At 45.4% G+C, this 27,747-nt stretch overlaps 1 protein-coding gene across 3 annotated transcripts in view; it reads right to left on the bottom strand.

Annotated features, from left to right (window-relative positions):
• Positions 1-27,747, bottom strand: part of FAM219A (family with sequence similarity 219 member A) — a 135,008-nt gene that overhangs the window by 7,788 nt on the left and 99,473 nt on the right. For all 3 annotated transcript variants that reach the window (XM_026661302.2, XM_026661303.2, XM_026661304.2), the window contains exon 3: positions 844-946. In XM_026661302.2, coding sequence (XP_026517087.1) covers positions 844-946 — 103 coding nt within the window. The remainder of the gene's footprint in view (positions 1-843; positions 947-27,747) is intronic.

The raw sequence follows: 27,747 nt of genomic DNA, 5'->3' as shown, positions 1-27,747 counted from the left end.
TTCAGGTTTCACCAACATTCTGAAGTTGTCTTCACTTCTACACTGAAGATTGGCTAGGTGTAAATGCCACCCTTGTGATGGCACTCAAACCGTTCCCCTCACTGATCCTCAATGACTGTACCCCTCCCTGATACGCAGTGGCGTTCCAACTCATTAATGCTCACTGAGTGAGGTTCTACTGTACTGGACCGTGGACCGACAAAACAAAATGAGATCCATGAAAACATACAATCATGAACTTTTTTTTTTTTTTTTTTTTTCAGTTTACTAGTACCTGCAACACAAACTAAATATTGTCAGTTATCTGTGAGCGTGAGCGGCTCTGAGAAAGTTTGGTCATGCTGTTTAGAGCCCAGACGAAATATATATGGCAAAACGCATACAGACGGGCCATTCACAGGCCTTTGTTAAGTCAACCGGTATTTGGAAGCATTTGAATTCAAAAAGAGCAGCAAAAGGACTGGGATAAAACCAGCCAAGTCAGAGATAAGCCCTAAATCAGGGTGGTGTTCGTTTGAAGCAGTATTGTGCTATCTCCTATTCACAGGATTACACGGTGTTTCGGATTACCAGGAACGCCGCAGTCGATCAGACTGAACCTCGGGTTTAGTCCTGCTTTCAATAAAGATCAGCCAGTCTGCCAAGGTACCCCAGCTGCTCTCCTGGCTGTACCTTGACCCTGACTCCACCCCTCCCCAAAGCAGCGCACAGCGTCTGTGGCCTGCCAGACCCTGAGAGCGCCATCATTACTGTTGTATGAAGTCAGCTCAGCATTATGACAGTCCCAGTCCCCAGGGATGGTGGTGCACTGCATACATACTTGAACACTACGAAATTCTCTACCTTGTTCGAGCCATCACATTGTTCTTCTTGGGCTGTTGATTAACTGGGCTTCCCATGTTGCCGTTCTTCAGGGACCCCTTTCGAGCTAACTCCCTCTGCTTCTCTGTATCAGGAATACAAAGGGGAAAACAAAGTTAGTAATGTTCTTTTCCTGGCTACCATGCAGCCGCTGACACGGAATTCTGAGCTGGTGAAAAGTGTGGCAAGGATTAGAAGAAGCCAGAGAGAGGGAAGTTCTTGATCTCCAAAGCAGTGACAGCTCAAGAAAAGTGCCAGCTCTGTCCCTATTCCACCTCGCTCTGTAAGATGCCTCATGCCTTACTCTGGTGTTGGGGTGTGGAAAGGGGCAGCTAGCCCATGAAAGCTTTGACTCTGTTGGGACTGCCAGGAAGGGGTTCAAGTCGGCACTCTCAGAAACTGAAAATGGCAAAGAATCTACCACCAATGCAGGACGTTGTGCTGGTTTTAGTGCTCGAGTCAATCTAGTTTTTGACCATTTTCCTGGGAGACAATTCCACAACCTAATAGTTTCCACTGCCTGAAGGATTATTACAGTCCAAGTTCCTTTCAGTTCTAGACCGTTTATTATCTGTCCCCAGGGGTGTGGTCACATTCTTCCCACACTGAATCTCATTGTTCTTTTCTGTCCTTACCCCTCATTCTCTAGATAATTTTATAAATGTCGACCCTTTGAGCATTTTGCATGATTTTCAACCAGTATTTTAATTTGCTCAAGGTTCAAGTGGTCAATGAGATGGAATCTTAAAAATATGACAGCCTGAGGATTTTTTGGAATTATAAGTGGGGATCAAAATCAGCTTTAATTAGCGAGAGACTACCACTTCTCCCTAATAAACTGCTCACCTACAGAGCTAGGATTAGAATCCAGCTCCACAAACTCGCCTCCTTGCAGAACGAGTGCTAGCTAGGTCCTTAAGACAGTCTATGCATTATTTCTATGGCAGTAGTGACCAGAGACTCCAATAAGGATGGGAGCCCATTCTACTAGGTGCTCTACAGCCATGCAGGAAGACATGATCTCATCCCAAACAAGCTAGCCATCTAATATTAGACAAAGGGCAACAAGTGGGTGCAGCAAACAAGAGGGGGAAATGTGGGAAAGACACTGAAGATAACAGTAGAGGAAAGAAGAGTTCTGCTTTCAGTAACAGAAGAACCTTATGTTTGAAGGGGGAATCAGCCAACAGAGGCATTCAGATACAAGGTTGATGGGCTCTGAAACGATATCGAATAGAACATACACAAACTGTGCACAATTCTTACCCCACTGATGTCAATGGTGACTACACTCCCATTGACATCTGTAGGAATAGGTTTGGGCCCCTAATTCTCACGGGTATGTGCTCGAGGGAGGCAGACATTGGACAGGAGTGAACATTTCAAATCAGGGTGATTATGGTGGAAACTGGTTGCAACCTTTACTGCAAAAAGGCAACTGCCTCTCTGTAATGTCACAGAGGCCTCTGGTTGTGCATACAAATATACAGACAATACCACCCTTGGAAAAGTATTGGCAGCTCAAAGAGGTTTCATAATTCATAAAAGGCACCTGACTCCACACCGCTTCCGAACGCAAACAGGGAATGACAGTTCTGTTCTGCCAGGCAAGTTTGTGGGTTGGAGTGAGCCAATGTCTCCTGTATGACCCCTTCTCTTCCTATTTAGTGACTGGGGTAAAATTTTCAACAGTGCTTAATCTGACACTTAGAGTATGCCTGCACTGCAAACAGAGGTGTGACTACAGCACGTGCAGATAGACTCAAGGTAGCTTTGATTTAGCTAGCTTGAATAACCGTAGCAGTGAAGCCATGGCGGCACGGGCGGGACACTGGGTATGTAATTGAACGGCTAGCCCATGCTCCTGCAACTTCACTTCTCTGGTTGGTTGGGCTAGCTAGATTAACGCTAGCTCGGGTATGTCTACATTTGCTGCAGTCACACCTCTGAGGTCAGTATAGACAGACCCGCAAGGGCATATTTACAAAAAGCTGTTAAAGCACAAATTAAAATGAAATTACTCACTATGGATAGTTTTGATCAGAACCACCGATGCGGCCACCAAACGTAGCAGCAGCCACCGGAAGGAGCAAGATGAAATAAGTGACCTAAAACTAAACTAGTTCAGTAAATGGCATCATCCTGTGAAGTTTGTCAAATGTTGGCTCCATTGTCCCGGACTGGTGTGAATTCCAAAGCCACAGGCCCTCTATTGAACAAGTTCTGCTAGCAGCCTAGTAGAGTTCAGTACCATGAACCGTCAGCCAATGCAATTTTAATAGCCACAATTGAGTATAAAGGTAAAATAATATTACTCTGAAAACCACAGTCCTAGACCATCCAGTCCATTAGCACAAGTATTCTCTAAAACACTGTGGTGCTGCTGATAGTCACACTTCCTAAAAGCAACCATCACCACCAGAAATCTCGTTCTAAGCTAGAGTACACCATTTTCTGAAACTCTGAAAATGTTCAGGGCAGACACTCAGCCAGCAAAATGTCATCCTGAAGGGGGACTGTTCAGTTTAAGAAGCAATGGGAACAGGCCCTACAGAATGGAAATGCTGAGGCAAGCTAAGGGAGATAACTTCAAGACTGTCCTAAGGCACTGGGCTTAGAAGACGGAGATCTGGGTTCTATCTCCAGCTCTAACGGTGACTTCCTCTGTGACCTCAGGCAAGTCACCCTGGCTCAGTTCCCATCTGTGAGTCAGGCAGTCATGCTTTGCCTCATCTCAAAGGCTGGGGAGAAGATGGATTAATTAACGTTTGTGCTCAGTCACTGCAGTGACGAATGCCATATCAAAGGCTACAGCTAACCTTAACTGCAGCTGTCACTGTGTGTTCCACCTACACTACCACTTCTACACAGCTAACATTCACCCAGGTGTGTCAGGGTTGAGACTAGAATAGGGGATGTATTGAACAATGCACAATAGCACAACACAACAGTCTAAAATGGAAAGAAAAGAACAGAATAATCAGGAAACTGCAAGGTGAATTCTGGTAGGCACCATACAATTACCCACAGTTGAATTTGACCAGCAGACAAAAGCACCACTTTTATAAAGAGCCACAAAACCTCCAGTCACCATTAAGGACGTTTTGTGTTTCATCCAAGAGTTGGCAGCTCCTGTATTAATATCAGAGGGGGGCAGTGGCTTTAGTACTATCAGCAGGAAGAGTTCGACCTATTGAGCTCCCCTGTTATTTGCTTGAGTTTACCCTCCAAGGACTCATCCAGATTGCTTCTGCTTAGTTTGTGAAATCTAATGGGATTGTAGCAAAAGATGACATGGGCATAGCCCGTCCTTCATCTTTTGGTGTTACTGCTGTTTGATATTACAAGGCTCTCCCTCTCACCCCATCCAGGATTGATCACACTGCACGTCGCAGTCCCAGGACATGCAATGAACTTCTCAGGATGCAGAGCAACTTGATGGAAAATCGATCATAGCTCATCAGGAGCCGAGGCCATCAAAACTGCCAAGTGTTGAACAACTCTCAAGTGTCAGAAAACTTGGGAATTTAAGTTAATGGGAGTTCCTGATTATGTTCAGTGAGGCAAGAAGAAATCCCGAAGAAATGGGATTTCACGAAATTTCACAGGAACAAAGGAGGAAACATAGCAATGAATTACAGAAACCCATTTCCAATCTTTTATGTCTGGTGTTTTTGCTGTAAAAAAAAAAAATTGTAAAAAGCTTAGGCCTCAGAAACCCAAGAGAAGCTGCAGGGCTGGGGAAGACAAGACAACCCAGGGCTGTTCGTCAGTTCTTTCTGAGATGTCACAAACAATTTAGCATAAGGACAGAATAACGATGAAATCCCACCCAAACAATGGCTACCTTGGAAGCCGTTACCTAGTGTTTGAAAGGAGTCATTTAGCTTCTACTTCACTTAGCTGTCATCACCTTTTTTATTTAAATTGCACTTAACCGGAAACATTTACAGCAATCAGGTTTATGGTCCCATTTCCAAAACGTGGCTCTGGAAGACTAGATATGTGCAATATGAACACACAATTTACACTAGGAGGAGAGCTAACTTTGCTCAATCCCATGTTCATGCCACACCTCGGTACTTCTGCAGAAAAGCAGAATGGGCAAGCGGAGAGGGTGTGAAGTAGCCTGCTTGTGCCAATTAACATTGAGGGACCTTCTGCTGGGGATGCCCGATTAGGATTTTGAAGCTCCCTTCTCATCTTTAATAGATTATGTAGTGTTCAACGTAACCCACGAGGCTCCACACTTGAGTGGATGCAAGCAGCAGTTTTGTTTCCGTTTCGGCAGATGGCTCCGTGAACACAGACGGTGATACGTTTCCAGCCCAGTGCACAGGGGAATTTAGCTGCACCACTTCCATTTATGCTAATCACTGACATTATACAGGAAGGAAAACATGTAGGGCAGTGTGTGCAAAAGAGGAGGGGGGGCTGGCTGCCAGTAATGCTGCAGAGCGGGTCTGAACGGCCCTGGGAAAAGGAAAGCTAGAACCGGGCCTGCCATCTCACTGCATTAGCTCTCACTTTTTCTCCTTTCTTTACTGCACTATTTGGTTTCTTCAGTCTCTGCAGCATTTTATTCTTTTCACACCACATGAAGATATTTTATTACCAAGGGATGGGCTGCACAAACAGTAGAAAAATTTGGGTAACTTACAAATATACCGACTATTGCTTTTAAAGGTTTTCTCCTTGAAGCCCTAACACTTGACACTGGCTAGCCAGCTGGTGCACTGTGGCTGGTTACTATGCTGTCCATGAGTGTCACCCCCGCTCTCTGTGTCATGCCCAACTGTTGTATCATCTCAAGTTTAGATTGCAAGCTTTGAAACCATCCCCGTAAGATGTTTGTACAGTGCCTAGCACTGTGTAGCCCTGGCCTATAGGCACTACTGCAATACAAATAATAATAAATAATAATAATAATGCAAACAGCATGGAGAAAGGGAGACATTCAGCATAATCTCCCCCCCTCCCCATCTCCCACGGTGAAGATCTTCATGTCTTGCTCCAAGTGCTACCCCAACAAGCACTTTGCTGGAGACAAGATAACCAACCCAGAAACTCGCAGATATATAAGCTTTAAATGATGTTCAATTAATTTCATTAGCATAAAGAAGCACAGAATAATGGGAGTTGCCAGACTGATCAAAGCTATGGTCCATCTAATCCAGGATCCTTGCAGTGATCTTTATGTATATTATAGTAGCGCCCAGAGATCTCAATCAAGATCATACCCCATCATACTAAGAGCTGAACAAAATAAACAGGAAGACAGTACCTGCCCCAAAATGCTTACACCTGGCCAGCTCCAGATGCTTTCAAGGAAGGCGCAAGAAACCCCACAGTGGACAATTATAGAATAACCTGTCTACAGGGGAAGTTTCTACCGAATCTCATCAATTAGATGGAGGGTTTATGTCCCTTTTTAAAAAAAACACTCGCTAACGTAACTGTGGATATTCTCATTATCCACATAAATATCTACTTTATTGAATCCAATCAAGCTCACTGCCTCAATGGAATACTGTGGCAATGAGTTCCACAGATTAACTGCACGTTGAGTAAAACAGTATTTTCTTCTGTCATTTTGAAACAGTTACCTTTCAATTTGGTTGAATGTTCCCTTGTTCTTGTATTACAAGAGAGGATAAATAAATATAGCATATGATGATGAACAGGTGAAAATTCCAATTTATAAAGTTGGAGTTAAAAAAAACAACCTTCAGAGCTATTCCCATTGATTTGTTTGTTTGTTAAAAAAATCACAGCCCATTTCAATGTGCTCCTGACCTTTTAAAAAGGAAAACACTGAACTAATAAATGTTTGTGCTTTGTTGTAAACTATGATTAATTCAGCTTTGTATGTCTTTCCTATGGTTAGTATTCAGCTTGCTTAGCATTCTGCTCAAAAAAGGTGCAGTCCTCTACAGCAGTGGTTCTCAAACTAGGCCCGCCGCTTGTTCAGGGAAAGCCCCTGGCGGGCCGGGCCGGTTTGTTTACCTGCCGCGTCCGCAGGTTCGGCTGATCGCAGCTCCCAGTGGCCGCGGTTCGCCACTCCAGGACAATGGGAGCTGCGGGAAGCGGCGGCCAGTACATCCCTTGGCCCGCACCGCTTCCTGCAGTTCCCATTTGCCTGGAGTGGCGAATCGCGGCCACTGGGAGCTGCGATCGGCCGAACCTGCGGACGCGGCAGGTAAACAAACCGGCCCGGCCTGCCAGGGGCTTTCCCTGAACAAGCGGCCGCCCTAGTTTGAGAACCACTGCTCTACAGGACTGTTGTCTTTGCAAACATTAGGCAAAACATGCAGAGTTTAAGCAGGGTGGACATCAGTTCAGGCTATGCTGAAGAGCAACACTTAAGGTTCAAATCCTACCAAATATTATCGCCCCCAAGTCCTACAGTACTGACCCTAGCTACTGAGAGTTTATGCTCTGCTATAGGGAACAATCTTGCACTGGTTCATAGGATTTGAAGGATGGGGAAAGACAAAGGGAAATTAGTTGCATGCGACATAATACGTCTTTTTCTATCTCTAAGTTCTATGAAATGAGATGATCAGAGATGTTTGGCTCCGTGCGACCCCATCCCCAGATGGGAGCATTCCTGAGTACGAGGACTGCGTGTCCTGATGAATTCCTACCTTCTCGAGGAAGCAGCAAATATAAATTACACAGGAAATAAAATTCTTCTGTCCATTTGCATTCTGCTGAATGATCCATGGAGTCTTGGGCGAGATTGGGAAAAAAAGTGAAATGCTGACTACAACTCCTACTTCAGAACCAGCATTACCCTCCCTCCTGCAATGCAGCTGAGGGACGTTAGCATGCATCCAGCCACTAGAAAACCTTCACTAACTTTCAGCTCTGACAGAGGGTCTCCCTCAACCAGGACTGTCACGTCCTTAGGGTACATTTTACCCTGCAATATGCACATCAGTAAGAGACTGCTTTTTCTGATGAGATCTTGAAAAGGTATTGAAACCACACGAGGGGCATTCACACCATCAACGTGAGACAAGATTGGGCCTTTGCATGTTAGAAGCCAGGTGACATAGGAATACTACCTTCGTGGAAGAGGAATATTAGAAATGAAAATCTCTTTGTGGTCAGGTAGCTCTGTTCCAGGGACTTGGGGATATGGATTAAAATTCATATGCCGCAAAATACAATCCTGATTATTCAAAACAATATTACCTGAAACGAGGTTATGTTCATGCCTCCTCAGTACTGTTGTTCCAGATAAGCGGCTTCAGATAAATGAGGTTTAGATAACTGAGCCATCCAGCTTCCAAGATGGTTTGGTTGGCTCAGTATTTTTTCGCTAAAGCACCTTAGTTTTCCTGACCTAACAAGCTACAGTAATTGTGAGAACTGACCAGTGGCTGCATGCTCCTAAATCTGCACTCAAAGGTCCTTCCTGGACCAGGATTTTATGCATCCAGATATCTCCAGAAAAAGTCAGCTACATTTCCTTATGCCTGCTGAACTCCGGCTGTTGTTTCATCCCCTTGGGACCTGGCATAACCAGGAGCAAGCTTCAGGCTGCTATCAGCTACCCAAGGGGCCTGCCAGTCAGAATTGGCCTGCGATCTGGGGAGCACAGATGCCTTAGCTTCTAATCAAGAACCTACTGCAACAAGAAGTTTATGCTTTACATACACAGTGAAACAGAGCTAATCCTAGATTAATGAACGGACCAAGAGTCCTCTCCTCTAAAATTCTGACCTGGAGAGGTTTCTGAAAGGTCTTTTTACCACCAGCCTGATAATACTGTTTCCTACTTCCCTTCAACTTTCAGCCAGTGGGAAGAGGTGAATCCCTTTCAGAATGATAGCTATTTGTGGTCATCAGCTGATAGTTCAGTTACCTGTGTGAAATCTAGGAGCTAAGACTAAGCCACAAAGTTCCTATAGGGAAGTAAACTTCCCCACAGCTTATATATATATAATATGTATTTATAAATATTATAAATATACACAGTTTTTAAGTCCAGGGAAGCATTCCACGATAGCAGAACAGCTGGCGAGGGAAGCCTGTGGTTATGAACGTTTGAGAATAGAAAGGAAAGAAACTAACACTTAGCATCTATATCTATCTACATAGCATTTTGCTTTTTCACAACACTGTACAAGCCTGAACTAATCCTCACCAGCCTTGTGAGTCTAGAAGCCACATTTTACTGATGGGAAACCAGTTAATTGATTTCCCCAAGGCCCCATCATGTATCTGTGGCCGCCCTGAGGCCTGGTCTACACTACGACTTTAATTCGGATTTAGCTGCGTTAATCCGAATTAACCCTTCACCCGTCCACACTACAGAGCCAGTTAATTCGAATTAAAGGGCACTTAAAATCGATTTCTGTACTCCACCTCGACGAGCGGAGTAGCGCCTAAATCGATTTTGTTAATTCGAATTAGGGTTAGTGTGGCCGCACACCACTGAATTACTGTGGTTAAAGTAATGGGGTAGTGTGGCCGCACACCACCGAATTAATGTGGTTAAAAACCGAATTAATGTGCTTAGTGTGGCCGCGCACAATCGAATTTATACAACCTGTTTCCCAAATTCGAATTATCTAAATTCGGATTAATCCTGTAGTGTAGACATACCCTGAGATTACAACTCAGGGCTCCCAATCTTGTGCTTGCGCCAAGAAGGAACTTCTGGCTGGGGTACAAGATACTATGTATCAGAGATAACTTAGCAACCACAGGTTCTCTGACTGCCAGATAGCAAAGATAGCCCTACACTTTACTCTGCATGAGTTCCTAGTATCTAGGCACCACTAATACCAATCCCATAAACACAAAGGAACTTTGCAGGAAGTCACTCTCCTCTATTTTTCCTCTTTGATGTTTAGTTAAGATTGAGGTTTTTATTTTTAGTAACTGAGGGTACGTCTACCCTCCAGTTAGGTACCCACAGCCGGCCCGTGCCAGCTGACTCGGGCTCGCGAGGCTCAGGCTACGGGGCTGTTTAACTGTGGTGGAGACGTTCGGGCCTGAGCTGGAGCTCAGGTTCTAGGACCCTGAGAGGTGGGCCAGCTGTGGGTGTCTAGCTGCAGTGTAGACATACTCTGGGTGTCACACAGTAGTTGCCCCCTTAAGAGGAGATGGGTCTCAGTGCACCTGTGACAAGCTTAACTCACCTCCCCAGGTGGACAGGATGAAGGTCATGTGACTGGTGGGCCAGGTGACCCAATCAGACCTGCTGTAGAAAAGAAAGAGGCCTGGACAGAAAAGGGGTGGCAGGTGGGTGTTGGCAGATGCCTGCAGAGAGCAAGAAGGCTTATGCTGGGCCCCAACTCAGCAGGGAGAAGGTCTATAGACATTGCCAATTTCCAGGCAAGAAGTGCTGGGAGAGCAGGAAGACGGACCCTTGGGAGGAGGAGCTGTGCCCAGCTGGGAACTGGGGTGAAGGAAAGGAACTTTAAAGAAAGGACAGATCCTCAGGGAGAAGGGGCTAGGCCCAGATGAAACTTTGAAAGACTTTGTGCAGGATTTCATAAACAGGACCCCAGAATGCTGGAACCATTGGTGAGGAGTATTAATGTGTTTGTGGACTAAATAAATTGGATCCCCCTCCAGGAGGGGAATGTTTTTTTAAAATGATATGGACTGGGTGAGATATTGAGGAGTCTTCTGAAAAGAATCGAGTTAGAAAATTTTGAAGATTTATATTCTCACTTGCACAGCCCCAGATGAAAACAGTTTCAATGTATAACCCTAACTCTGCGGACCACTCATCCCTAATTTGGAGTCTCGCGCTGTTCCCTGATACATTTTAAAAGTGAACAAAAACTGCAGTTTCACCTGGAAGCTATTTCTGCAAGAGCACACTCATCATTTGCAACTCAAAGTTAAAGGTTATGGACAGACTCTGTCTGGTCCAGCTCTGTTGTAGTGTATCAGATAAAAAGGCACACGAACTATGGATAACAGCATCTCTCCCTTCATTTAAAGTGTCATGCACACTGGTGGTGGAACAGTAATCTATCAGGGATATAGATTTTACATTAGTAAGTGCATCACAGTTAAGTTATACAGTAGGTCCTGATGGGCTATAAAGAAATACTTAGGTTCAGCAATGCATGTAGCAAAGTTTAATACGGTGTGTATTTTATTAGGACAAGTGATGCTTGTAAAGGAAAAACCTGCTTACCCTAAGGGTAGTAGGAGACATCCAGAGCTTTCAACTCCATAGTGCCCATTGACAGCAAGAGTGTTTGAATGGAGCTTTGGGTAACTAGGTTTGCACTATATATACATTCAAATAATCTTACATACTTGTACAAGTTTAAAAATATGTGCTAAGCGACCGCTATAAGGGGAAAAAGTATACATTTTATAACCTATGAAAGGTTTGTATTTCATTTACTTTGAAAAGATTATGACTGTGAGAAAATGTAACTTGCTGGCTAGTGGGCACCACAGCTGTCTGGAATATCTGAACTACTCATGTGTTATTACATTGCCGTCTAGTAGCTAAAGCAAATAGAGGATAAAAGCTCCAATACTACTGACAGCTAATTAAGAGTCCCTTTGCCTCAAGTGGTACTTTTGGAGCAGAACTTTGGACCTAGTATTGCTCAGACAGTATGCGGGTAGCTTTGCTGACAATCATGGATGTGTTTGTGGCCTCTGATATAATATAGAAAAGTACAAAATATTCATTGCTTTGAGTTTTACCTCCAATAGTAAGAGTGAGAATGGCATCTTCGACTCAGAGTTCCACATCAGCTGTTGATTTGTGTTCCACAACCTTAGCATTAAAACAACAGCGTTTTGCACTTAATCAAATGAAGGGAGAGGATAATCCAACTAGAAGCGATTAGTGCGCATTCCAGCGGAATGGATGCTCTTCACTTTTCAATCCTTTGACAACTAGCTCCTGTAGATAGATTGCCTGAGGCTTTAACACCTTCTGTATTTTTCCTGGGCAAGTAAAAGATTGTTGCTTCGTTTTTGTGTGCAGCCCTATAGACATTTTGCTAGCTGGAACAGAGCTGCTAGAACAGCCTTTCACAAGATGGATTGTCTGTTTACTGTGGATCTTTGGCAGGAAATCAGGATCTGCAATACCTGGGGTATATGTTACGGTTATTCTGCTTAGCAGCCTGAATTCCAGGTACTTTGGAACAGTGGCAACTCAGCTACCAAGCCTTTATGCACAGTTAACCTATTCCTTTAACAGGATTACCAGTTTGATTTCTTCATTAGAGAGGTTTTCATTGTCTGTAACTTTGCCAAACAGACTCAGTGCCCCCATTCAGTGATTTAATAAATTTATGATTAACCAATCTGATTCCATCTTCATTAATTAGCTTTGTGGGGATTTCATTGCACAAGGGTTACTGTCCCACAGAATCGCTTAATAGATTCACACTGTGGTACAGGATCGGTGCAGGGTCGATGCAGGGTCGAGGACTCTTGGCAAGCCTTTCTTTAAGGCTGTTCTCCCTCTTGTCATTGCATGGTCGGTTGCTGCAGGGAGGTGGTAGAAGTGGCAGCAGTGGGTGGCATGGTAACACACAGGGATGGAGCGGGCAACAGCCAGATATTTGGGCATGGTGACCCAGAGGGAGAGCTGGGGCCAACAGCCACTTCATTGGGTCATGGCAACCCACAAGGGCAGCTGAGGATAGAATCGTAGAAGTGTAGGACTGGAAGGGACCTCAATAGGTCATCTAGTCCAGTCCCCTGCTTTGAATTGTTGGACGAGGAAGAGGAGGAGTATGGGGGACAGGCAACCCAGGATCTAGTGGCGTGGGGAGCCAGGACCTGTTTTTGTCTCCAGAGCAGTCAAGCCACTCCTAACAGTCCAATATTGGCAAACCTGATGCAGGGGAAGGAACCTGAAAAGTACTCCGTTTGCGTCAATATTGCAGGCACCCATCAGCTCACGTACACACACACACGCAGCCAAATATCTAACCACACTGGTGACCCACGATTGCTAAAAGGGCTTCTAAATTTAACAACCGGTTCCCGCAGACCGGTGCGAACCGGCTCCAGCTCACCACTGGTAAGACCCCTCTTCTTTCTCCTTTGCTGTTTTAGTAGGAGATTTTGAAAACCCTTCCAAAATCGCAATTGCATTTCAATCTCTTTATTGAGCCAATCTTTGTATTGTTGGGGGCATCGTATTAGCATGGCAGTGTATTGGCATATATTGTTGGGGGCATTGTATTGACATGGCATATTGGCATAAAGAAATCTGATGAGATTCAACAAGGACAGGTGCAGAGTCCTGCACTTAGGACAGAAGAATCCCGTGCACTGCTACAGGCTGGGGACCGACTGGCTAAGCAGCAGTTCTGCAGAAAAGGACCTGGGGATTACGGTGGATGAGAAGCTGGATATGAGTCAGCAGTGTGCCCTTGTTGCCAAGAAGGCTAACGGCATTTTGGGCTGTATTAGTAGGAGCATTACCAGCAGATTGAGGGAAGTGCTTATTCCCCTCTATTCGGCACTGGTGAGGCCACATCTGGAGTATTGCGTCCAGTTTTGGTCCCCCCACTACAAAAGGGATGTGGACAAATTGGAGAGAGTCCAGCGGAGGGCAATGGAAATGATTAGGGGGCTGGGGCACATGACTTACGCGGAGAGGCTGAGGGAACTGGGGTTATTTAGTCTGCAGAAGAGAAGAGTCAGAGGTGGATTTGATAGCAGCCTTCAACTACCTGACGGTGGGTTCCAAGAGGATGGAGCTCGACTGTTCTCAGTGGTGGCAGATGACAGAACAAGGAGCAATGGTCTCAAGTTGCAGTGGGGGAGGTCTAGATTGGATATTAGGAAACACTATGTCACTAGGAGGGTGGTGAAGCACTGGAATGGGTTCCCTAGGGAGGTGGAGGAATCTCCTTCCTTAGAAGTTTTTAAGGTCAGGCTTGACAAAGCCCTGGCTGGGATGATTTAGTTGGGGATTGGTCCTGCTTTGAGCAGGGGATTGGACAGTTATAGTTTATCTAGGGCAGCCGCAGATGACCTGAGTACAGTTTCAGAGCACTCTGACTGAAAGAGCCTGGATTCTCTTTAATATACATTTTATTATTTTGATTTGGACAGCTGGGCCTCCTCCCTTGCGCAAGAATTCCTTTTTTGCAGAGGAATCAGGGCAAACTGGTGGCTTAACCTATGCCTACACTACAAGCAGCAGGCGATGTAGCTACGCTGCTGCGGTGCAGACACTTGCTACAGCAATTATCAGAGGGGTAGCCGGGTTAGTTTGTATCCACAAAAATAATGAGGAGGCCGGTGGCACCTTAAAGACTAACATATTTACTGGGCATAAGCTTTTGTGGGTAAAAAAAACACTTCTTCAGATGCATGGAGTGAAAATTACACAAACAGGCATAAATATATATTGGCACATGAAGAGAAGGGAGTTACCTTACAAGTGGAGAACCAATGTTGAAGGCCAATTTAGTAAGAGTGGATGTGGTACACTCCCAATAATTGATGAGAAGGTGTCAATACCAAGAGAGGAAAAATTGCTTTTGTAGTGAGCCAGCCACTCCCAGTCCCCATTCAAGCCCAAATTGATGGTTTTAAGTTTGCAAATGAATTGTAGCTCAGCAGTTTCTCTTTGAAGTCTGTTTTCGAAGTTTTTTTGTTGAAGAATCGCTACTTTTAAATCTGTTATTGAGTGTCCAGGGAGACTGAAGTGTTCTCCTACTGGCTTTTGTATGTTACCATTCCTGATGTCTGATTTGTGTCCATTTATCCTTTTATGTAGAGACTGTCCGATGTGGCCAATGTACATGGCAGAGGGGCATTGCTGGAACATGATGGCATATATCACATTAGTAGATATGCAGGTGAATGAGCTCCTGATGGGGTGGCTGGTGTGGTTGGGTCCTCTGATGGTGTTGCTAGAGTAGATATGGGGACAGAGTTGGCAACGGGGTTTGTTACAGTGATTGGTTCCTGGGTTAGTGTTTCTGTGGTGTGGTGTGTAGTTGCTGGTGAGTATTTCCTTCAGGTTGGGGGCTGTCTGTAAGCGAGGATCGGCCTGCCTTCCAAGGCCTGTGAGAGTGGGGGATCGTTTTCCAGGATAGGTTGTAGATCGTTGATGATGCGTTGGAGAGGTTTTAGCTGGGGGCTGTACGTGATGGCCAGTGGTGTTCTGTTATTGTCCTTGTTGGGCCTGTCCTCATGAGATGGGTACCCAGAAGTCACCTAACTACAGGACAGGCCCAACAAGGACAATAACAGAACACCACTGGCCATCACGTACAGGCCCCAGCTAAAACCTCTCCAAAGTGGCAGCAGCAGTTATCCAGGTCTGAACACAGCAGATAACCGCACTAGACAGAGAAGAACCAGGGCTAAAGCCACATCTACAGTACAGGTGCTGCTGCAGTACAGCTACGGCACTGCAGCTGTGCCGCCATAGTGTAGATGCTTACTATAGCAATGGAAGGGGTTCTCCCATTGCTGTAGGTTATCCACCTCCCCGAGCAGCTGCAGCTAGGTCAATGGAAGAATTCTCCTGTCCACCTAGCTGCATCTACACTGCGGGTTAGGTCGGCAGAGGTGTGTGAATTTTTCACACCCGAGTGCCGTTGCTATGTCAACCTAACTTTTCCGTGTAGACCAAGCCTAAGCTATGCAGTTGGTCTAAGCAAGGATGTGTAGTACTGCTTTGTGGGTGTTGACATCCTCTCTGCTTTGCAAAAGCAAGTCTGGGTAGGGGACAGGAGACTGGGGAAAAGGTACAAACAGAGTTTACTCTGCTTCTGCTAGGGAGTCATTGATTACATTGCAAGGACGCAGCTGCCCTTCCTGCTTTAGGAAGCTTCATATGTATAGCCTCAGTTAGAGCTGATGAGATCTCATTGACTGGCACATTAGTCCACCTCCTCCAAACAGCAGGGAGGGGAGATTTCTGAATATGCCGCCCAGCAGCATGTACGCTCCATGACAGCATTAAATGAGAGAGCTCGGAACACTGCAACCAGCTGCGGCTGCTGTCTGAGCCCTCATCTAAACGACCTAGCGAAGCAGAAATTCTGTCAGCCTGACATTTCTACCACCCTCTTCCTCCCTCCTCATGGCTGGCTCTATTCACCAAAAGGAAAGAAATTAAACCTGGATTTGCTTTTCCAGAGCCCGTCTAAGAATTTTCGGCAGTGTTCCTATGACAAGGCGGGGAGAGAAGGAAATCACCCTGGGGATTATCATCATTTCCATTCCCCAATCAGGATTGCAGCCTCACGGGCCTGGACGCTGCGCAGGCACCCCCGGGAACTTAGGCTCTAAGAGATACAAGCAAATGAATACAGTGACTAGCACAGGTTAGTTCTGTGCATTGTTGGATTTTGTAAACTAGGGGAGGGGAATGGTAGGAATACAGGAGTTGGTAAGAGTAAGGGAAAGCGGAGTAGTCACAGTGCATCAGCTCCCCACCAGCAGTCAGCAAGCAAGGTTTCATTACCATCACGCATTCGATGTGCACGAGGCTGTATACACGACCTGGTCCCTGACCTGAAGAGGTTACTAAGTTAAGACAAGGTACAGACCATCTGTGTAGAAAGAGGAACCTAAAATTGTAGCTGCTGCAGTAAGGCATGTTTCTTGTTGGTTCCACTTTTACTTGAAGTTACATTTCTATATGGAAATATTAATAAGACTTAGATTTATAAGGGACTTTGACAAGCAGATAGCTAGTGGTGAAGAAATGCTGATGGGGTGTAATGATGCAAGGGCACACAGGACCAGGGTACTCCTGGTCAGAAAATTGTCTGACACCCTCCTGAAAAACTTCACCTTTGCGTTGTTCTGGCCAAAAAAAATTTCTGATGAAAATTGTCAACTTTCCACAAAAACCATTTATTTACTAGTCAAAAGCCCAATGTTCAGTTAAAGTTTTTGATGGAAAATTTCCAACCGGACCCATAGCAGGAAGGCTATTCCAGACACAATGGCCAGTGTGGAAAGATGGGTGGGAGTAGGATCAGGGGAATGATGGTCCTGTAATGCAAGGAACTGTCAGAGTACAGAACACAAGTGAGACAATAGCAGGAAGTGAAGGCACAGAGGTAGAGGGAGAAGAACTTAAGTCTGCAGAGCGTAGGTTACAGAAGAACAGATCCGGAGCCCAGAACTGGTATCTTAAAGATAGAGAGATACTCTCGGAAAAAAAGAACGCGAGACGGTAGTTAAAGAGCAGCCTTTTTTGTGGAAAATGTTTAATTTTTAAAAAAAATGTTAGTTTTGATTGTTTAAGTTATTTTGTATTACAGACACAAATTTCCCATCACTAACCAGTAGCAGGCAGGCCTAATCCTGGTGCGATTTACCTCATTTAACATATCACCTTTCCTCTGTTATTTTTTTCTCTATAAAAACATCAGCAGTTTTACTGATATTGCACCTCCACTTATTCTGGGAAAGGAGAGAAAAGGTAACACCATCTTGGAGACTACTTCAGTATGAAACAACATTAGATATTCTCTCGGCGCCAAGAGGCTACAGTCTTTCCGGGAGAGTGGGGAGCAGAAGCCCCAGTCTCCTCGTGGGTAGAAGCTCAGGCAAATGCAGGGAAGATGAAACAGCACTCAGATTTCCCTCTGCTTGGTAGTTCTTTCTCAGGACTCCGATCCCTTTCCCACACCCTCAATACAACACAGACAGTTCTACTTACGTCAAGCCTCACATGGAAATAGTCTTAACACTGAGATTTCCTGGGGCAAAGAGTTTCCCCTGGTGATGCCAGCACTCAGAACTCAAAGAAGAGTAGGAAAATCTGAGAGTGGAGAAGGGGCTGGAGGAAAAGGCTCTGCTCTTTCAACAGTCCTGTGTGGCTGGTAGCAGCTGCAGTTGTGAGGTGAACGGAAGGGCAATAATGGGCTTCAGGGAATAACTAAACCTTTTACTTATCTCCAATTCAGCCTCCGTAAAAGGCTGGTGAATGCCCAAGGATTAAAGGCCTCAATGCCTTTGGATGTGGTGTGGTCCGTAAAGATTTTTGCATGTTGGAGATGGATTTTGTGGATCTGACTTCATTAAAAATCTCTTACTTAGGAGAGAATCACGATTTTTTAATAGCCTGATGCAAAATGCAGGTCTAATACTACGAGCCAGAGCATGCAGGATAAAACATTGGGAGAGTCAGAAAAATAACTCAAGCCAGCATTTCTCTGTTCCATGTATCCTCTCCCCATGCACCCTCAAGTCATATCTGCTCACTTCACAGACAAGAGCAAGATTTTACTCCTGTTAGCCCTGCAGGAGCCAATATCCCTATGGGAGAGCGATCTGGATTCTGTTCTTCCGCCTGCATTGAAAAACCTGTCAGTGGAGTTCTGAGTGCAGAACCTTTCTTACTGGCAATGGCAGGGAAAGGCAGTGGGACTGTTTGATTTTCAGATCCCAGGGGACGTTTGCAGCATCAGCAGTTCGAAAAAAGGCTTTTCACTTGTGAACAAAGTCAATCACACGTGAGAATCGCCAAGCTGGAATAAAGACGGACCCCCCCACAACGTTTCAGCAGCCCCTTTTCCGAACACAGCCCTACTTTGAAGAAGCGATCCGGCGGGTAGTGTAGACGTACCCTAGGAAGTCCCACTGCTCTGCAGAGAGGGCCTATAAAGTCTGGAGAGCTGTGTTTTTTGTTTTGTGGTATACTTGAGAAGTTTTAGAACTGTTCCATAACCTTGTTACATATAAAATAAAAACCTCTGAAAGCTGTTCTTCTTTCAAAACTCCAACAGCATGAAAGAGGATTTGTTCCTCTGGGCTCAGGGCTGCACCAAGGCATTTGCTATGCCTCAGTGTTCCGTTTTCCCCAGGAGAACCTCTACTTCTCCGATGGAGCCCTGAGAACTGCTCCTTGCTCCTACTCCTGCCCCAAATTCCTAAGCAGAGGACCCAAACAATAATTTTCAAAGCTATTAAGTACTAGACCTCTCACCCTCCAGGGCTGTTAGATGAATTCTAACTTATTTTGGCTTAAAATCAGTCCCTCCTATCCTAGCCACGGACTTTACAGAATAGCAACTAATGCAGGTGCAAAATCACAAATTACAAAGGACAAATATATTTTGCAATGAACTCTTCTCTCACCATCTGACGGTTTGGCCACTTATTTGACTGTCCGCCCATCCACCTTCTTCACATCCTCCTTTCCCTCTCTTTATCCTTTATTACCTGTTGTGCAGGGACTTGTGGATAGCAGACTCTGTTCCAGGTTCAGTCTAGGATTTATTCTAATCTTGTCTAGCAGCTGTTCTTTAGCAATCTAAATTACAGCAGGCAATCCCTCTCCACCAACCTCTGAGATTTAAATAACTTTCGGAAGGCTACCTGAACCAGTGCACGAGCCCGTAAAGATGTCTCCTTGCCTGAAGGAAGCACAGGTTGTATGTACGGTACTTGCTCAACTGTCTTAAGACTGAGTTTGTAGCTGTTGCTAATAAATCAGCTCTCTGAGATTGTCTTGGGTTTGTCTTCCTTGCCCAGCTTCCTTTATAACACTTTGTTACAGGCCCTTGTTTGGAAGGGAAAGTAGGGGGGGTAACAGACAGCAACCTGCCTGTGCACATCCCCAGATTGCTGAGAATTTTAGGACACTGGCAGGTAGTTAAAGCAGCCAACCAGGAAATGCATCTTTACAAAGGAACAAATTCTGCCCTCTGGGGAATGCACAGGGCTCCACTGCAGTTAATGGGAGGTGTAGCCAAAAGCTAAACTTAGCTTTAAAGCATGTAGATTTAGATCGCTTTACAAACAAGGAATCGGGGGGTTGTACACGTGAAGGAGATATTGCTCACCGCTGCTCTATCTCAACAGTAATAGGTTTAAGCTGCAGAGAAAAATGGAATAATAGAATTGAGATTCCATTGTTTTAAAAGCATATCTAATGGTTAGGGCAGGGAACTAGGAGTGAGGACTTTTATTCCCTGGAGCCTGGGTTCTAGCCCAGACCCAGACATCGACAATGCAATTAAACAGCCCCACAGCCTGAGTGCCCGAGTCAGATGGCATGGGCCCGCAGCGGGTTTTTAATTGCGGGAAAGACGTACCCGGAGAGACCCAGCTCAAGCCAGGGAGGGACTGCAAAGCTCTCTGGGCCAGGAGGCCTGCCAGGAGGAAGAGAAACTTTGAATTATGTGGACTTATACATGAACTTTGTTTTGGTGTCTTGAGTTTTATTTACAGATCATTTTAGATTATTAAACCCAGTCCTCCAAAATGGTATTTTTTGACCAAGAAAAAGCCTGAAGTGAAGTTTTTTTGAATAGTCCAAGCTGGGAAACTGTAGTATGACTCTAGGCCACGAGGGGGCGCCCGAGAGGCAGCTGGCCTGATAAGACATAATGGGACTCTTTCAAATATCCATTATAGAAAGAAAAGGAAATCTGAAAACTAACTAAAGACACAATGCGGGGTTGAGCTTGAGTTTGTATTTCTTCAGGAAAATATAAGAATCCTTCCACTGTGCATCAGGGAAACCAATCAATAGATTGGCATTTGGGGAAGTTAAGATGTTCAATTTCACTTCACGCTTACTGGTTTTTAATTAATCACCCCAGTTAACCTGGTGAAAAAAGCCAAATCCAAAAGGGATTTAGCGGAGTTTTCTCCCAAACTATTAGACTTTCAGAAGCTGTTCAGTCATTTGTTAGGCTGGTGTGAAGAATTTTGACAGTTTTACAGCCTGGGTTTTAGCACGCCGATTGCATATAGCCCCGTGTTCTGCAGGCTATGCTCCAGCATTTCTACTGCATATGGGAAGCCGAGGGTCCACACGGAAGGATTCAGTATTGAATATCTGGAAAGTACAATATTTCACTCTCACTTGAACCTATCTAAAAGAAATGCAAGTCAATAGGGAGGAGAAACAGGCTGGGACCAGTGGGGGGGTGAAACGACCAATATGTGCTGCTGACGGTAGCTTGCTGTCAACCCAGTTGTCATTCAAAAGAGGGAGCATAGTTAGGCTCTTCATTACACACAAGGAAGTACTGACAAAGTGGCCTTTCATTCTCCTTATCCTCCAGGCTCTCCTCTGCCGGGAGGCTTATCAGATCCTGCCAGCTGACCCTGACAAGGCAGGTGATGAGCTGACACTGTCCCCTTTCCTCTTCATTCCTTCTTGCCCACTACCCCTTCCTGCCATTCACCCATCCCCCGCCTCCTCTTTAGACTCTAAGGTCTCTGGGGCAGAGACTCTCTTCATTGTGTGTGTGTGTGAGTGTGAGTGTGTGTGTGTGTGAGAGAGAGAGAGAGAGAGTGAGTGTGTGTGTGGTAATAAAGAGCCTAACTATATATTATACACACACACACACCACCTAGCACAATGGGCCCCAATTCCCTCTTAGGGCTTCTAGGTGCTCCAATACAAATAGATAAAACCGCCTGTTTAAAAAGCCTTTGCAACCACCACATCTAACAAAACTGAGCGAGACAAGGCCTGGTACATTTGTAAGTTATACCTCACCCAGTCTACCTTTAATTTGCTCCTGTGTCTTAGGGCTGGTCCACACTGGGGCGGGGGATCGATATAGGAAACGCAACTTCAGCTACGAGAATAGCGTAGCTGAAGTCGACGTTTCCTATATCGAACTAAAAATACTTACTTCGGGTCCACGCGGCGCAGGCAGGCTCCCCCGTCGACAGCGCTTCCTCCTCTCGGCAAGCAGGAGTTCCGCAGTCGACGGGGGAGCGCTTCTGGGATCGATCTATCGCGTCCAGATGAGACGCGATAAATCGATCCCAGAAGATCGATCTCTACCCGCCGAATTAGGCGGGTAGTGTGGACCAGCCCTTAGTTTGTAAGCTTTTTCCAGAACAATGGCAGCATAGCAGGCAGTAGAATGGGGGCCCTGATCTTAACTGGGTAAGGGAAATGAGTGGGCTAACTAGAAGTGTTTGTTTTGTCCAGCGTGTAGCCAACTTGCAGGAGAGAGAACTCCGCTGTGCCTAGCACAATGGAATCCTGGGCCATGACCATAAAAAAATAAAAGTACATAATTAAATAAATAAAAATAATAAGGAAGCCCAGGGATAACCTCAAGCAACTTCAAGTTGGGCTTAAACTGCAGCAAGGGAGGTTTAGGTTGGACATCAGGAAAACGTTCCTAACTGTCAGGGTGGTTAAACACTGGAATAAACTGCCTAGGGAGGTTGTGAAATCTCCATCTCTGGAGATATTTAAGATAGACATTTATCTAACCTATCAGGGATGGTCTAGACCAGGGGTCTCAAACTCAAATGACCACGAGGGCCACATGAGGACTAGTACATTGGCCCGAGGGCCGCATTTACTGACACCTCCCCTACGCCACCCTCAGCACCGCCCCCACTCCACCCCTTCCATGAGGCCCCACCCCAGCTCTTCCCACCCCTTCCCTGAAATCCCCACCCGAACTCCGCCCCCCTCCTGCCCCCAGAGGGTGCAGGAGGGGTGTGGCAGGGGCTCAGGGCAGGGAGTTGGGCTGTGGGGTGCAGGAGGGGTGAGGGGTGCAGCGTGCGGCAGGGGGCTCAGGGCCGGGGGTTGGGGTGCAGGGGGGTTGGGGTGCAGCAGGGGGCTCAGGGCAGGGGGTCGGGATGCAGGAGGGGTGCAGCAGGGGGCTCAGGGCAGTGGGTTGGGGTGCAGGGTGCAGCAGGGGGCTCAGGGCAGGGAGTCGGGATGCAGGGTGCAGCAGGAGGGGTGCAGCAGGGGGCTCAGGGCAGTGGGTTGGGGTGCGGGGTGCAGCAGGGGGTTGGGGTGCAGCAGGGGCTCAGCTGCAGGAGGGGTTTGGGGGCTGGGCTCTGGCCCAACGCGCACCGTGGTCAGGGCAGGCTCCCTGCCTGCCTGCCCTGCCCCCGGTGTGCGTCGGGCCGGAGCTGATCTAGGTAAACGCTGGGGGAGAGTGAGGGGGCTGCGAGCAGCTCGTGGGTCGCAGAAAGTAACCCCGCGGGCCGCGTGTTTGAGACCCCTGGTCTAGACAGTATTTGGTCCTGCCATGAGGGCAGGGGACTGGACTCGATGACCTCTCGAGGTCCCTTCCAGTCCTAGAATCTATGAATCCAAACCCCATCACCAATTATAAAATCTCTAAATCAGGTTTCTTGTTGTGTGAATACAGAGCTCCTGAAAGTGAGAAATTAGTCATCTTTAAATCAAGATTGGATGTCTTTCTAAATGAGGGATGCTGTAGTTCAATCACAAGTTATTTGGCAAGTATCAGAGGGGTAGCCGTGTTAGTCTGGATCTGTAAAAAGCGACAAAGAGTCCTGTGGCACCTTATAGACTAACAGACGTACTGGAGCATACGCTTTTGTGGGTGAATACCCACTTTGTTAGATGAATGTAGTGGAAATTTCCAGAGGTAGGTATAAATATGCAGGCAAGAATCAGTCTAGAGATAACTAGGTTAGTTCAGTCAGGGAGGATGAGGCCCTCTTCTAGCAGAAGTTATTTGGCCTGATCCAGGAATTACTGGGGGAAGTTCTACAGCCTGTGACATGCAGGCAAGACCAGATGATGATAATGGTCCCTTCTGGCTTTAAACATCTGTAGCACTGGCTAGAAGCAGGAACACCACAGATAAAGGTCCATGTTCCCCAACCACGTAGTATTGTCAATTCAGCACCATCGTGGTCCTAAAATTTCAACCCAGATCTGCTTCTATTCATGGAGCCCCAGCTGTAGTGAGTTGCGCCGTATTGTCTCGTTTTATGATGCAGCTACCCATCAGCTTGCAGGCCCCAGGTCCCACACCTGCTGTGTTGGGGAGAGAACACACCTATCACCCGCCTTGTGAACCAGGTCCCTGGCAGCGAAAGGCTTCCACATTAACTTGCTTCTCCCCCGGTTGCCTCTCTGTGATCTCTCTCCTTTCCAATGAATGGCTACAGGAGGAAAATGGTTTTCAGCCAACTGATTTCGTAAAGGTGCCCCAGAAGTAAAAGGCTAGGGCTGCAGGGCAAATGAATCGTCTCTGGTGCCGGTGACCCTTTTAAGGAATTGGAAGAGAAATCTATCACATTTACTCCTCATTGGATGGGGTCCCACAGCCAGACATGGCAGATTAATTTGATCCAAACATTATGAACATCTCAACTCTGGGGAAAAAAAAATTAGAAAAGGAAATATTGTTTCAATATAGAGAATAGTTATCAAATAAGTAATTTAAATAAAAAAAGGACAAGGATGAGAAGCGAAGACTTAATTTGGCCACATGAGAGTCTTTGGAATGTGAATCTCAAGGCATACAGAACAGTGCAGACAGCTGACTTTTAGCACAGGAAGCGTTACCTTTCTTCACCTGTTATTTCCATTAGCTGCTTTGGCTTTGCCTGCCACAGTCTTCCTGCAAAAGTAACAGTTGCATCAAGAAATAGTTCTGCACAAGTGACAAGTATAAAGTTAGCCCACAAGTGGACCTGGTCCTCCTTTTTCCATTCCAATATACATACATTACCTCGCAGGCAGAAAATTTAATTGCTTCAAGGAAGTATTTGAGCATTCCTTGACATTACAGCTATGTTTGGACTTTATGCACACCAAGTGCATTCTCTGAACTGGCCAATTTGTAGTACAGAAGCATTTTTCTCTTCTACAGCTAGTTATGAAAGTTGGAGCCACAGAAGGCCAACGTCAGAAACAAGAAAAGTACGGTAGTCTCTCTCTTGCTTTAATTTTGCTTCAGAAATCTTACAGAGGGCTTCAGGGTTTAAAACGAACATTTTATTTAAAGAGACACTTTCAAGACAAAAAGCATTACTATTTTTAGAAGCCATCCTATACGTTACTAGCATTAGCAAAGATTATAGTGAAAGGATTTTTAAAGCTTTACTTTACTCTTCACCATTTCCCTATGGGGATGAGCATAATATAAAAAACCCCTATTGGTTCATACCTTTTATCCATTTTGCACTTCACTCAGCTTGGACAATGAAATTAAAACTAGCCAATATTACTTTTGTTTCGTTGGTTACACATTCAAATTCCCATGTGCTGCCACAGTGCTGTTGGATTGGGTTTCCAAGACCGCATGGGAATGTTTAAATCCGGAGATATCTGCTTTCATTTAAAGATGGTTATTAATTATTTTAAAATTGAGAATGTTCCTACATCTACAGTACATTTTAAAAAGCAACTTAACTTTTGAATTCAAGCGACCAGTACTTGACAGTGTCCCTTTGAACACAAAATGTATTCTTATCTTGCAGATGTAAAGGTAGCCATCTTACAGCAAAAAAACTTCAGGACCAGACTCCAAAGAGAAACTGCTGAGCTCCAGTTCATTTGCAAATTTGACACCATCAGATCAGGATTAAACAAAGACTGTGAATGGCTATCCAACTACAGAAGCAGTTTCTCCTCCCTTGGTGTTCACACCTCTACTGCTAGCAGAGCACCTCACCCTCCCTGATTGAACTAACCTCGTTATCTCCATACTGATTTATACCTGCCTTTGGAAATTTCCATTACTTGCGTCTGATGAAGTGAGGTTCTTACCTACGAAAGCTTATGCTCCCAATACTTCTGTTAGTCTTAAAGGTGCCACAGGACCCTCTGTTGCTTCTTATCTTGGGGTCATTCAATATGTCAAACGTCCTGTCTCAGAGAGACCCCCACAGTGTACAACTGCTTGTACTTTAGGCTTTTTCCTCACACATTGTAATTCCAAGCCAATATCTACTGACTGGAATGTAAACCCCATAATTTAAAAGTCGGCTCTTCCTACTTTCAGCTCCAGCACTGAAGCGAGGATCTCACCTTGCAACAAAGTAGTGGCCAGCAGCAGGAAGCTCTAGGATACCCGATGGGATTAAAGCCTATTTTCAAATACGGCTCACAGTTTATTCATGGCAGGAAGTACTTTTGACTCTGTGAAGTGCAGATGGCTGAGCTAGATGGGGAGAACTGTACTGTTCCTTCACGAGACATCAACACTAGCTGACTCAACTGTGCCCATTTCATACAGGTGAGCAAAAACCACTGCTATGGGTGAGACTATTCGTCTTAAAGGTGCCACAGGACCCTCTGTTGCTTTTTACAGATTCAGACTAACACGGCTACCCCTCTGATAGTAAAAGCAGCAATGATTTCAAATTTCGAACAGGAAAGAGCAAGCTTAGAAGTAAACACAGGGGCAGGTAAAATATGATTTTTTTAGATACACAATAGGCATGTTTTAGAAGATTCCAGAGGGTTTATTTATATCGTGCTTCGAACAGGGCTGCTTTACCAGACAGATAGTTTCGACAATTTCCTGCCCAGAGAAGCTTAATCTATATTGATTCAGGCTGTTTTCAGAGTAGGAGGCAACATGAAAAAAAAGGCACAGAGTTAAGAATGGGACTGGGAACAAAGATTACAGAAAAAGGACTGGGCCGAATTCTGGGCGAGGAGGGACAGTAGGAGGAAAAACTGAGCTGAGATGTGGGTAGCTACTGAGCAGTGCAGAGCCTTAAAGCAAAGGATGAATAATTTTACTCTTGTGGAAAGTAGGAGGGAGCCAATGAAGGGATCTGAAAATGGGAATGAAACACATGGGCAGAGTGGAGGAGAAGGCTTTTAAATTGTACCATTTTGTACAGGTTAGAGGCAGGGAGGAATAGATGGCATTGGTTACAGTGGAAGTGAGAGAAAACCAATGCACACTCACAGTTTTAGCAATGGGGACAGAGAAAAGGACAAGCCGTAAGAGATACACTATAGTTCAGTCAGATGTTATAGGGACCAATGAAGGAATTGCCAGGTGAATTTCTATGGCTTGTGTTATGCAGTGGTCAGATTAGACGATTGTTAAAGCCAGGAGGGACCATTAAGTCTATTAATCAATTATTTCAAAGCCATAAGAAACAGTCAAAAGCCATGAAGCCTGCATAAAAACCACAAGGCAACCCAGAACAAACAACTGACCTCATTGTGCCCTGGTACTGAAAGATCATTTGCTCTTCCTAAGTCCTTTGCAAAACATCCAGCAGGGAAGAACAGACTGAAAACACAACCTTGGTCCACACTAGCTCAGTGGAGTCATCACTTTGCAGACCGCAGTGCAAATGCTTGGGGCTTAGTTGAAAAGTAAATGCTGAAGAGGTGGCAATGTAGAGTCGGAGACTGCTTGGGAAAGGGCAGGTCCCTCACAGAGAATGAACGAGGAGTGTGAGAAGTATGATGCCTTGTCACCAGAGTAGCAACCTTCCCATAGGAAAGCTGCACTTGGTTTTGGCACATGTGCCCCTCTGCTCAGTGGTCAATCACAACATCAAAATAGAAGTCCCATCTAAAGTCTCGTCCATGATCTGACCCAGTGAGATTCTGGGCAGAAAGTCCTGTCTGTTGGTTAACACGCTAATGAAGCAGGATCCCACGTATTTATAATGGACTAAGCTACTTCTACTGGTTGTTTGGAAGCCGTTATTACAAGACTTTATGATGTTCTCTTTTGGCCTGGCGTTTTATTTTGATCATTTCTGGTTGTTCCCTTTGGAAATGGGGGTGTGCGCAAGTGCACGCAAAGGAACCTAGAGCTATTTTGCATTATCCCTACCTGGGATGTGTCATTTCTATGAATGATGTAATAAACACATTCCATCAGCACAAGCTAGTCAGCCTTGACCCAGATAGTAAGTGGAACCTCTTGAGAGAGCTGCGATTAACAACTTGAGGAATGGATTAATTGAACTGGAGACTGTCCAATTACTGCAGTGATTTTATCGCTTTTTACAAATCTTGTCTCTGGTAAATATGTGGCATCTATAAGTGCTTTATTTTCTTTCAACAAGACCCACTTCATAAAAAATGATGCCAGCTAGAAAGAGAACAGAGTTTTGCAAAAAGTTTGCAAGATAGGAAAGGAAAGAAGGGAAGTAGCCAGATGGCTCACTGCTTGCACTGGCATAAAGTGACTGCAGCCTATGCAGGCTGCGGCAATT

This window comes from Terrapene carolina, unplaced genomic scaffold (assembly GCF_002925995.2).
Source record: "Terrapene carolina triunguis isolate 2854851 unplaced genomic scaffold, T_m_triunguis-2.0 Scaffold998, whole genome shotgun sequence".
NCBI lineage: Eukaryota > Metazoa > Chordata > Testudines > Emydidae > Terrapene > Terrapene triunguis.
Note: the sequence above shows the minus strand (reverse complement) of the source record. Positions and strands in the feature narration are given on the sequence as shown.